We start from the raw sequence: 13,328 nt of genomic DNA, 5'->3' as shown, positions 1-13,328 counted from the left end.
AGAGAGAGGGGATGAAGGTTAAAGGGAAGAATCATTCTGATTGAGAAGAAGCTCAGATGGTTTCATGTTGTGCTGATAATTATGTGACATTTATATTTGTATGTTGGTGTGAACCTGTTGATATTAAAGCTGCTCCTCTTGCAGAAGGTCATATGCAACATATTTAAAGGGTAACTCCACCAGTTTTACATATTAAAGTGTGTTTACAGGTAAAAATAAAAGCAGTATAAATCCTTTTTTGGCTCCAGAGGAAGCTGCACGTAATCTGAGGTGGGTACATTGCATTGTGGGTAACGTAGGCTGCAAGTTCTGAAAAGCAGTCCACTGGTCTATGATCACTGGACTCATCATGGACAAACCAATACTGCAGAACCAGAGATGCATTCTTCTTCCTTTCCAGAACCTGGTGCCTACATTACCCACAATGCACTGAAGACAACCTTGAAGACAAAAGGCTTTATACCATGCAGCAGCACTTCGCTCACTTTGATGTGTAACATTGGTGGAGTTATCGTTTAATGAACAATAAAACTGAGCAACAACGAAAGTATCTGATAACGAGGTCACACTCCTGTTTTCATCTCTATCGTCCGATCGCACCAGGACACACAGGTGATGATGTGTCTCAGGATGCGATCATAAACATCTAACTGAAGAGAAAAGCTTGACTTTTGGTCATTAAAGGTTCAAAATGACACAATAAAACCGACTTCGTCTTTTCTTCCTGATCTCACATGAATAATTTGAGCACTTCATGTCAGATCAGCTGAGGGAGCAGAAAGTCGCATTTTTAAAGCAACACACAGACTTTTTTGACGATTAAGTAACTCATCAGTGACACCTGCTGGCAAACAGCCAGAACATCAGTTAAAACTTTTCCTGTCAAAAAGTCTGCGTATTCCTGTAAAATGCATCACATTTGCTTCAGTTTTTTCATGAAGCGTCAGCCGCGTGCCGCCCCCTGGTGGCAGGACTGAGGGAGAAACCACCACAGAAGGAGGCTGAAGGGGGAAAAACTCATATACAATGAGCTCATACAGGAAGGATGGAGGGAAAGCAATCCACAGAGAATTCACCCTCCCTGCTCTCAGATAATCTGTACGATCAAAATGCATTCCTTCCTCTCGAAATAAACCACACTTAAAACTAACAACCAATCCTTTAAGCTGCCTGGGAGGTTTACAGCATCGACTTTAACTGTTAACGAAAGGTTGTGTAACAAATACACATCGACAAACTATTTCAACATGACAAATACGAGATGTTTCAGCACGAAACAGAGTTCACAAAATAAAAACCGTCCCTACGTTTCTTTAGAGTATCGTTGACAAAATGGGGTCTAGAAATAAAAATATCTTGATGTTTTCGTTGACGAATGAAAAGGACTTTCTCTCCGTATATCTGATTATAAAAAGATACGACGTATTGAAGCCGTTTGCTTGACATAAACAATAACGGTGAGAGGAGGAAGGATGCTTTTGACCGTCTCACAGCAGAAAACCTCGCTGTTGTTTCCTCATCTTCTGGTCTGATCTCCTGTCACGTTCTTCAGCTTTGTAATCAGTCAAACTCCAACAAATAACATTCACGACAAATAACAATATTAATGAATTCAGCTCATGCACTAATGGGGATTCATGCTCGTCAGGCAAAACAGTTCAAACCTTTTTTAAAAAAAAAAAACACGAGCAAAAAGTAAAAGGAAGATGAGCTCTAGCAGAAGTAATCACACCTCGGCTTCGGTTAAAAATACGCTAGGATGCAGAAAACAGCCAGCGGACTCACAAATAAGGTCCGATAGAGAGAGGCCGTGTTCTCGCAGAACACGAGGCCCGCCGCCCGCCTCTCTTTTAAGTAGCCAGAGCCCAAGTTCCCCTCGAAGACGCTCTTCAGAGGGGGAGGAGGGAGAGGAGGAAGAAGCAGAGGAGAAGAGGAGGCTGAAAAGAGGAAGGTGAGGCCTGCACTGCAGAAATAAAGTCCTGTATGCCAGAGATCACTGTATCGTCAAGCTGCTGCCACGATCTCGTTAACACTGATCACTTATTAGCAGCGTTGGAGGAAACCGAAATAAAAAGTCTAATAGTACACCATAAAAATACTCCAAGTCCTGCATACTACGTAGAAAATGTACTACAGCCAAACTTAAGATTACTCTTTTATTACGGATTGATCTGCTGATTTCTTTTAATAACTTGCTTTTCTGTTTTTGCACCAACACAATATGAATATAGCTCTACAACAACAGGATTCACTACTATTTGATTTGTTCGTGTTTACTTTCGACTGCACCTTTAAGACGAGACGGAGTGAAGAACAGAAAAGAAGTTAAGAAAAGAAGATAAAAGGGAGACTGTGGCGAGAACACTGTATGAATGACCAGTGTTTGTTTTAAACCATCTAGAGCACCACACAGGTGTCCACAAATACTGTGGAGTACATCTTTGACCTTTGACCACTGAAATCCAGTCAGTTCTTCCTCGAAGAACCAGATTTTAAAGAAACTCCTCCTCGAGGCGTTACTGAGATATCAAGTTCACAAGAATGGGACGGACGAACAGAAAAAACGCCTCCAGCCATGGATAACCAAACAGAAACCCTTTAACAAAGGGCATGAAGGTAAACAACTGCTCCAAAGTATGTAAGAAAAATAAAAAATAACAGTAAAACGTTGTAAAATAGTAAATATTTCTTTGTTTTGGTGCTGAGAATAAGCTCTCCTTGAAAGAAGAAGCATCTTTCATCACCATTTTCTTCATCTTTGCTTAATAAATATCGACATTTGTTATATTTGTTGACTCTAAGATAAAACTGCTGCTGCAGGTGCATGCTGGGAGGTTTGGACCAGAGCGACTTACAGGCAGGTTTCTGGCTGAATCCAGGAAGACGACGAGCAGCGCAGACGACAGGCCGTCGTTGGCTTGACTGCGGTCGGCTTTGATGCTCATCAGCGCCTGTGACGGAAAAAGAAAAGAAGATGAGTTAGTTCGGGTTCGATTGATCCCGCGAGGCTTCAGGTGAAGAAGAAGAAGAAGAAGACGGCAGCAGGATGGAAGTTAAATCTGCCAGATGCCTGTTTTTGGTTCTGTACCTGGTCCAGCTTCTCAGGTGTGGGCAGCAGAGATAACCACTCCAGTTTGAGGTGCAGCTTCCCTGTAGCCACATCTTCCAACACAAACCACTGAAGACAAACACATGGTCACTGTTAATATCAGTATTATAACAATGTATGGAGACTATTTCTTAACAATAGAGCAAAAGTCTGTCTAACGAACAAAGAGAGGGGAAGAGAAACAGAAATCAAACCCAGTGAGAAAAGTGAAAGAGACAAATACTCTACAACTTTTCTGGGTCTAAGAGCAGATCTGACAGCTGTGATCCAGAGAGGAAGTGATGCAGATTACCTCGTCGACCTTCTGTTCCTTCTGGAGCTCGGCCAAGTCGATCAGCAGGCTGAAAAAAACAAGTCGCACATGACACAAAACTTTTAACTGGAGGTTTGTGAACGAGGCCGACTCATCGCGACGGACTAGTTCTCACGTGGCGGTGAGTAAACCACACACACACACACACACACACACACACACACACACACACACACACACACACACACACACACACACACACACACACACAGCGCTGTAAAAACTCCTCATCGCTGATGAAAGACGACCATCAGTTATAAGATACAATAGACATAAGATGTAACAAGTAAATATGGTGTCTGTATCTCTTGATGTATCTCAGGAAACAGAGCAGGTATGTGAGGTTATAACAGTTGTACCTTCCCAGGAAGTCGTCTTTATCGGTGTCTTCATCAAACAGCTCGATCTCCAGATTCTGTCCTGAGTGATCGTATACTAAGGCCTGTAAAAACACAAAGACATGAACTTCACACACTGAACACAGGACTGCTGTAGACCCGACAGACACACATGGAGGTTTCAGAGAACAGGTCCTGGAGACACTGACGGTGCATGAAAACACAAATGAAGACAGACGATTTCAAATTTCCTCCGAGCGGCTCACCTCGTACACTTCGTTCCACTTTGGGTGGACGGTCTCGTGGACGACTTTGCTCTGGAAGAGCTGAGTCCCGACCTGGACGACTCCGTACGGGTCCGACTTGCCTTTGATCAGCCCTCCGAGGAACTTGTCTTTACCCAGCAGGTCCTGGGCCTCGATGAAGTGGATCCTCAGGATGCCCTGAGGAGACAGGCGGGTCACAGAGAGAGTTAGAGGAGGTTGGACCAGATTAATCTGAAATCAAACATGGCTCGACCTGTGACAAAAAAGGACAGTTTGCACCCTCAAGCCTCGAGGAAGAATCCAAGATTTCACTCAAAAAACCAGTGAACTAAAGTTACTTGAAAGACAACCTGCGGTCATGTAAAAAGGGGAAACAGTTGAGGATAAAAATAGATGGGGGAAGTCAACAGCTTGCTCAAAAAGAACATGATGAGTAGTTAACTCTGAAAAAAGAAGTTGTTGGTGTGACGACGCCTTCAGTAAATAATATGAGCAGTTCATTTTATCAGACAGGATCAACAGCACATCGGTTAAAGTTCAGTTTAAGTTCATTTGAATTCGCAGAGCCTCGGCAGGATGTGAAACAAAACGAACATCAGTCACTGTACAGTTTCAAAACTACAAGTGTGAGTGTGTGTGTGTGTGTGTGTGTGTGTATGTGTGTGTGTGTGTGTGTGTGTGTGTGTGTGTTGTGTTACCTTGGGCATGGGGAAGCGGAGCTGGGCCAGCTGAGCTTCTCCCACCAGAGGGATGGTCAGACGGTTGGGCAGGACCAGGAAGCTGTAGATGATGTCCTGGATGATGTTGTCACACAAACCACTGAGAAGGATGGACAGAGGAGGAGGAGGAGGAGGAGGAGGAGGAGGAGGAGGAAGAGGAGGAGAGAAAACATGGAAGTCAATGAAAGGAGTTCTGATGACCGTTCTGATTTGTCTATGTTATTCAGAGTATCCAGGACACAGTCTCAGGAAAGAGACGTTACTGTTGAATTTACGAGCACGAGAAAATAAAATCCACGTTCATCTCTAATGTTTTGGTGTGAAATCGAACAAGCTGAAATCTAAAAGACAAATAAAACCCAAAACTTTTTAAAAATGGCTACATAATGTCACTGGAGGCTGCGTGAGAAACTAGTCTGTTTCAGTGTGATTTAGGTGAACTGACCCTTTAAAACACACACAAATAGCTGAGGCTGCAGCACGAGGACGAGTATGAAGTCAAACAGGTTGGATGGCTCCTTTTATTAGCTGAAGGCACTTAAATTATTTGAGCTGCGTCTCTAGTTTTGTCCTCAGCTCAGACATGAACGTGTGAGTACAAACACTCCTGTGATGTTTCACCTCGCTTCCTCTAGAGGGCAGCAGCGACCTGCAGTAAACCTGAAACAGCTGATCCTGGGCCAGCCTCAGAGGAGAATTTGCAATGCAAAGTTGATTTTAGTGTTGACGTGCTGATCCCTGGTCTGCGCGCCCAATAAACACATAATTAAATCCAGATAGATGTTGGATGGTGCACCACACAGACACACACACACAGACACACACACGCACACAAACAGACACACACACACACACACACACACAGCTGAGGGTCACCTCAGGTTTTCCTGCGTTTTCATCACTGAGAAAATAAAAAGTGCCCTCACGCTAACACACAGGAAGAGAGTGAGGAGGGTGTGGCGAGGGCAGGTCTTCACAGCAGACACACACCCACACCCACACACACACACCCACACACACACACACACACAGTGGTATTTTTCTCCAACTCGTCGAACAAGGAAAGCTACATTTCACAGGGCGGAGTCTTCTGGAAACCGCAGTGAGTTTCTCAGCTGAAAACAAACAGTAAACCAGCTTCAGGCCGTGTTGTTCTTCTTGCATTTATAATCTGGACTGGGGGGATTCAAAACAATCGATGGAAGAGCAATAAAAAGAAAAACAAACAAATATCTGGGTGAGGTTACCTTAATAATTCATGAAGCCACGTCAGGTTTAACTATCGAGGCAATGTCGGCTGAAAGAGACGACTGAAACATCTCCACAGCTTTTCAGTGGATTGATACAACAGCCGATGTTGATGGTCCCCAGACAATTTACCCTCATGACTTTGCTGATCCTGATTTTTGAAACGAACGAGGAACACATTCGTAGTTTTGAGTGAAACTTGGTCATTTAAAAAGCATCTTGCAGCAGTCGTTCAGCTCATTTAAAGAAGAACAGCAACTAAAAACATCTGCGAATCGGGGAGACAACACAAGGTCTGGGAGCTCCTTAACTCTCCGAACAGTGGACGGGATCAGCAGCCATACAACAGAAACAATAAATGATTTGTTGTGTTATGCCATTGTTCAGAAAGCGTCTGACGCGTGTGTTGAAGCTGTGGAGTTCGACGTCACGCCTGTAAAATCCTACACTGGGTCAGAATATTTGGCTCAGTGTTTAAAAATGTCATGAACTGTCTTTGTTGTAATGATATTGTGCGATCTCTACGTTAAAAATGGTGACATTAGCATTTAGCATCTGTGTGTTGAAGAGCAGCTCCACAGATGCCACTTCTGGCATCAGTTTTTCTGTTGGAGTAAACTGCACAAAATGATGTGTATGATTACATTTCAGGGGCTGTTTGTGTAGTTATGAGAGTTTGAATGAGGTTTTTCTAACTTTTGGAGCAGCTCCCGCGGTTCTGGTTTAACTTCAGCGCTCTACAGTGGCCTCAAAAACCATGAAAGTGGTGTCTTTGTCTTTGTCAGAGTGTGATTTTGTGTTAACTGTAAAGTGTGTTGTTGCTGCTGTGTCTTCCTCGAAGTGGAGCCTGGAAATGCTTTAAATCCAGCCGACATCACATCTCTGTCTGCGGCCGCTCTCCTTTCATAATCACGTTACTATAAATACCATCACTTAGTGGGGGAAAAATAAGGGTCATAATCCATTCTGTGATCCGGTGGTTAACGTAATGGTTTCAGCAGAAGAGCCTGAGATAGATCGCTCCGGCTGCGTGTCCACTGGGAGAGGTCCCTTCAAAAGCGCCGACTTCATTTTGTCATTATACAGAGTGGGAAGGATGTGCTCCTGCACGCTCCAGAGAGCGCTGAGTGCTCGCCATGTTTTTTTTTAAGTTTTCCTACAGTGAAGACTTCATCACATGTGATATTTTTCTGACAAGGACTAAAAGAACTGCTTTTCTGTATCAGCCCAGCAGCAACTCAACCTCCAGTTTTCTATTAAACGACTGAATTTAAGTGAAAAATCTGAGTTTTTCCTGACAAACAACAATTAATCAGTGTGTATTTCCACCGGCCACTGCGCCATCATGCAAAAATATTCTAGTAGAAACGGCACGATTACATAATAAACGTAACACAGTCAAAGATGTTAAAGTAAGTAAACGTTTGACACAACAATTATTTAGATTTGTTTTTTTATTTCCAGCTTTCTGGTGGAGTAGAGGCTGATGACGCTGAGTGAAGAAGAGGAAGAAGCTACTTCAACGACATCAGCACCTCTTTTTTTTTAATATTTCAGCTTTTGATTGCATCTGTGGCATTTCTACTCTTCTGGTATATTTTATACTTGCCAACCCCTCCTGATTTTCCCAGGAGACTCCCATTTTCTATTTCCCCCCTCCGGCGTCACATTCTCCTGTATTACTATATTATTATTTTTCGCACTTTTTACCCCTTTTAGTTGTCACAACCCGTTTCTTGCACCATACAGCGTGTAGTCTGCTGTACTGTTGCACCTCGGACAGAGAAACGGAGAGGAGAGAGAATATTTAAACAAATTTCAGCCGCCCTGGAGAGAAGAAATCCCGTTTCTTGCATAAGTTTTAAAGGGAAAGGGGCTGTGAGATGTGCCACGTCGACTTTTCTGTCAGTCACGGAGGAGTCGCACCGCGTCGATCTCTATCGAGAGGCTGCCAAACGAAAACTGAATGAATGAATGAAAAGTGATGAATATGACACAGATTTACATACGTTTATGCTAGAGGGAGAATTATTCTGTGTCAGATTTGACATAAAAATGCAGCTTCATTTGACATGTTGTTATTTTCGTTCTTTAAATGTCGGTGCAGGAAACTTAAATCTCAAACTTTGGATAAAGGACGCCCAGAAACCTGCTTTGGTTTCAAAGTCTTTCCTAATTTTGAGGTTTTAAGGTCGGCAGGTACGACTGCAACTTAATCAGGTGGTTTAAAAAAGCTGATAGATAATGTGTTTCAAACCGGTGCTTTTTCACTTATCTGTGCTTTCTCAAAAAACAGATGCTTTTTGGTTTGCTTCCAAGTTGCAGACTACACGTGAGAAAAAAAGACTTGACAATGAGATTAACTCACACAAAGATAAAAAATAGTTTCTAGGATCTGGGAAAGTTTTACAAGTAATTGATATTAATGGGTTCACGATTCACTAAACAAAGGGGCACATAAGACCTTGTAAGTACATACTCAAGGTTTCTCGTTTCACTCTTAACAGCGTTTTCGGGCTGCAGGAGAATTTGTGTTGCAGCTGGCTGCTCGGGCAAATTGGCAGCAAGCCTCGCTCTCTGTGCCAACTCTCGCTCTATTAAAGGTAACCCGTGGAGTTTTTGACCCCTAGCAGCAGCCTCGGAGCAGGAGTGGGTTTGCTGTCGTGTTTCCCACCAATGGTGTCAAAGTAATCCACCGATCTAAAGGCAGGCGGTAATGCGCCAAGAAACACAGCAATGCACCGGCTAAGAGTGGAGAGAAGAGGAGACTTCCTGCCAGTGAACATGCATGTAAATAATGCTGGTTTGAGAAAATGTAAACTGAGTGTAAACAGGACTTTTGAATGTTTACAAGAAAACTACACCGGCACTTTTAACAACTCAAACACAAGGAAGAAAACTCTATTTACATTTTTGGGGGGGATAAAAAATAAAGAAAAAAACAAGCAAAAAAAGATGTAAGACAGCAGATGCACGATTCAGAGGAGGTATGTTGGATTCCTGTGGTTTAATAAGAATATAATATAATGAGGTGTGTCTTTGATGGTGTCATTCCTCTGACGACTGATCATTATGTCAATGAATGAGTCACTAAGAGAAACTATAAAGCATGTTTGAGGTTGAGCGGCACTCAGTGTCACTGTATGTCATTTAAACGAGCGGCTCTCGGGTCATTTCTGGAGCCTGACACGAAGCTGAACCTAATATTTATATCCTGTGTCATATGAGGTCAAATCATTCCCATAATGCATTGCCAGATGACAGGTAAGGAAGCAAGAGTTGATGCAGCATTTAACTCGGGCGTGTGCAGAGCGATCCAAACATAGGTTGTTGAGCGAGCGCGTTCTCATAGCGACAAAATAGTTATGACATCATGTCTCTATTTCACACACACACACACACACACACACACACACAAGCACACACAGATTCCTTTGATAATCATGGCCAGGTGCTTCACACAGTTCCTCACACAGCTCCTCAGGCAGCTAGCTGGCTATTAGAGAGAGCAGCTTTGTGTGTGTGTGTGTGTCTGTGTGTGTGTGTGTGTGTGTGTGTGTGTGTGTGTGTGTGTGTGTGTGTGTGTGTGTGTGTTTGTGTGTTTGTTTGTGTGTGTGACCGCTCAGCTCTTAAAGTAAACTAATTTATTCTAATTAAAATCAATGGATGCACGGAGCAACAAATGACACACACAGACATGCAAATGCAGATTTTAAAATAGAAATACAAACACACACACACACACAAACACTCACACAAACACACACACACGCACACACAGTCATGAATCACACCATCATTACACGCAGTTACTTACTTGACACCGGGAATGTCCAGCATGTTTGTCAGTCCGGTCCAATTGATGTCCAGCAACTGAAATAAAGAAGAAACGTGATTTAGATTTTCATGAAGAGAAAAACTGCTCAGTCACCTTTTTGTTCCCACAGCACTTCCTGTTTTAAAGAGACAATCAGCTGTTTTTAACCCAGAAAACTTTATTCTCTCCAAAGTTTGTCCCAGCACTGACTGAGGTCTTCTTCTGGACATTATCAGCTCCTCACTGACAGCGTCATGAGTCAGCAGAGCAGCAACAGCAGGAGCTGAGGAGCCAAACTTTAACTCAATCGACCCAATAATCAATACAGAGAGCAGCCAGGGATAGCCTTCACACAGACAGGAAGTGTGTGATATTACATTAACAAATAAACATTTATGCTTTCATCTGGAAACTCCATTTTAGTTTCGAAAGTTCACTACACTTGTGACTCTGACATTAATTAATGAATTCAGATTTGTACATTAATTTTTATGGTGTGGAAAGTTCAGAGCTAGAGCTCATGAATAATCTTTAGAGTAGATGTGAAATTAAAATAGTATAAAAACAAATCTCATCCCCACAAAACTTCACCATACAAATTTCAGTGCCAAGCAACTGTCACATCAACTCCAATGTAAAAGTTTCAGGAAGGTTGCAGAAACTTTTCTAACTTTTCTCCTTCAGCTGCTTCTTTATACAAAGTTTAGTTGTCAGACAATAATGAAGCAATGCAGTTTAGCTTCCAGACATTAGTTAAGCAATGTAGTTCAGTTCTCTGTAATTAGTGAAGTAATGAGGGTACCGGACAGGCATTTTTCATACTCCTTCAGCTGCTTCTTCTTACCAACCTAAGCCAGCAATGCAGTTTAGCCCCTAGCTTACATTATATTAGGTATCCTTTACGCCCAATCCCACTTTTCCTAACTTTTATCTGCTTATTCATACTTTTAGCAAAAGAAATATATATTTTCAAACCTAATGTTCCACATCTTTTATACATTATGGGCATTATTCAACTTTTAAAGACAGCAATGCAGTTTAGCTTCCAGCCATTGATAAAGTAATGCAGTTTAGCTCCTAGTTTACAAAATATTGGATATCCTTACGCCCAATCCCACTTTTCTAACTTTTCATACTGTATTCCTTTCCTACACCTTTTCCTAACCTTTATCTGCTTATTCATACTTTTCACAAAAGAAATAAATATATATATATATATATATATTTATTAAAACCTAATGTCCCACGTCTTTTATACATTATGGGCATAATTCAACTCTTAAAGTCAGCAATGCAGTTTAGTTTCAACTTTTCAACAAACCTTAAAATATTTCACAGCTTCGACAAAATTGGTATTATTCAAGTTTTACAGACAGCAATGCAGTTTAGCTCCCAGGATTTTACTTTGCTATCCATCCAACAGGCTTTCAGAGAGAATGCAGACAACCAGATTACAGATTACCACAATTCCATAAAAATAATGAACTATGATGGAGCCTATAAAAGACAAACACTACAACGCTTTCACCATTTCATTTATCAAGATAAGCTGTTACTATTAACCTTTCAACCCCTGTGACTGAGCCTTTCAGCGTGTTCAAGTAGAGACAGGAAAAAACAGTCTGAAGAGCTGGAATGATAATCTGTATAAGACGTGCTGCCCTCCACAATGTGTTTGTTGGCACTACAATTTACATTAAATTATGTGCAAATCTGAGTTTGCGGAAGATGAAGAAACCCAACACTGCAGGCAGGAACACGTTCATTCACCACACTCAGGAACATACTCTTTAAAAGGAAACTTTTACACATGTCAACCAGGTTCTCATTTTCTCATTTATTCAGAAAGTTGGCTTAACATAGTTTTCTAACCCAGTTATGAAACTTACATACTTCAGCATGAAAGTGGATGACCTGAGTGTCCCGATTATTAGGAGAAGTCACATATTGAATATTATGTCATTATGTTTGTCAGACAGGAATCTCCAACAGTCCAACAGTCACCGCAGTATTGAGCAAGGCTGAATCATGACACACACACCTGACACACCTTGATATCTACTGAATATCATGAGTACCGCTGGTTAAGACTGGTACTACAATCTGCATTATAGTACTGACAGTACAGGCAGCAGAGATTATAGCAGTGAGAGTTGTAGTAGCAGTAGGAGTAGTAATAATACTCTTGTATCTGCATGTAGTCCTTTTAAGTAGCACAGCTGTGGAGCAATAACAATAGTAATAGAAGCTGTGGCTGTATTAGTACACAACAGGGCAAAAGTATTTGGACATCCAGACATTGCACCCCTATGTAATTTTGCTCACTATGCTCTGTTGGTTAGCTTCCTGTCAGTAGTTTAGCAATGCAGTTTAGTTCCCTGTAATTAGTCAAGCAATGCAGTTCAGCTCACAGTTTTCATTATTCATACTCCTTCTCCTACTCCGCCAAGCCAGCAATGCAGTTTAGCTCCCAGCCAATAGTCAAGTAATGCAGTTTAGCTCCCAGCCAATAGTCAAGTAATGCAGTTTAGCTCCTTGCTTACACTATATTCTGCAACACATGCTCTGTTTGAAATGCTTTTACTCTGGAGAACAGGATCCTAATCATATAGCATCTAACTGTGCTTTTTGTCTGGGTCTGTGTCTGGGTCAACTAGTTGCTACAATCTTCTGTCAGCACATGGAGGCAAAAAATCCCAATTTCCAAAATATGGTGAGGTCTAGATGGAGCTGGGGTGTGGCGGGCAAGCAGCGACTACCAGGCCTGAGCGAGACAGGTTGAGACAGGGCGGGTCTGTATCCCGATAATCAGGACAAATTGATTTTCAGAGGCTAAACAAATCAATCAGACTGTGAACCAGGCTGTAGTGTTCCTGCAGCAGATCTGGACCGACTGCCGGTCAGTGTTCAATCATCTTTACGCAAACTGCAGCGTCAAGCTCACAAGACAATCACCAGACTCGTGTTGGGAAGGCACCCAGCTCAAAATAACACCAGCCCACTGACCATATAAGGAGTGTGAGCACGGTGCCAGTTGTCAAGGTTAACATACGTACACGTGGACCTGGTGTCGGTGCGTTTGTGTTTAAAAACGTAGAACTGGAGGATGTCAGAGAAAGGACTGTGTGTGCGCATATGTGCGTGTGTGTGTGTGTATGAGATTAAGAGTGACCGTTGAGTTGAAGAGGTTATGAAAGAGGATTAAAATGTCACATGCTGGAAGCCGTTATTACGACTGGAGCAAATGAAGAGCAATGCGGAAAACAGACACGTGAAATTGCTGAAATATCTCTGCATGTATGCACATTTTCCCCCTTTTTTAATAATAGTATGCTTATATGTACTCAAACCCAAGTAATTACACCAGTGAATAAAAAATAAAAGTCCTGCATTCAAAATTGTATTCAAGTGCAATTCTTCTCAGTGGTTTTGTACACAGGATATGGATGACACTAGGAGAGAGTAGAGCCTCAGGCAGTCTGGTGTTAGATTATTGAAATGGTTACAGCATTTAAGAG

At 42.1% G+C, this 13,328-nt stretch overlaps 1 protein-coding gene across 6 annotated transcripts in view; it reads right to left on the bottom strand.

Moving 5' to 3' along the window:
* The window catches only part of esyt2a (extended synaptotagmin-like protein 2a), a gene marked incomplete at its 3' end in the record, with an annotated part of 42,837 nt that overhangs the window by 6,756 nt on the left and 22,753 nt on the right, over positions 1-13,328 (bottom strand). For 4 of the 6 annotated variants that reach the window (XM_084369764.1, XM_084369763.1, XM_084369761.1 and 1 more), the window contains exons 8-14: positions 9,811-9,866; positions 4,725-4,845; positions 4,027-4,203; positions 3,782-3,864; positions 3,402-3,450; positions 3,089-3,178; positions 2,856-2,951 (exon numbers count right to left, since the gene is read on the bottom strand). In XM_084369764.1, coding sequence (XP_084225890.1) covers positions 2,856-2,951; positions 3,089-3,178; positions 3,402-3,450; positions 3,782-3,864; positions 4,027-4,203; positions 4,725-4,845; positions 9,811-9,866 — 672 coding nt within the window. Of the gene's footprint in view, positions 1-1,785; positions 1,888-2,855; positions 2,952-3,088; positions 3,179-3,401; positions 3,451-3,781; positions 3,865-4,026; positions 4,204-4,724; positions 4,846-9,810; positions 9,867-13,328 lie in introns of all 6 variants that reach the window. The other 2 variants (XM_084369759.1, XM_084369760.1) reach the window with 1 other exon arrangement.

Source organism: Pagrus pagrus (genome assembly GCF_965226575.1).
Source record: "Pagrus pagrus genome assembly, chromosome: 12".
Taxonomy (NCBI): domain Eukaryota; kingdom Metazoa; phylum Chordata; class Actinopteri; order Spariformes; family Sparidae; genus Pagrus; species Pagrus pagrus.
Note: the sequence above shows the minus strand (reverse complement) of the source record. Positions and strands in the feature narration are given on the sequence as shown.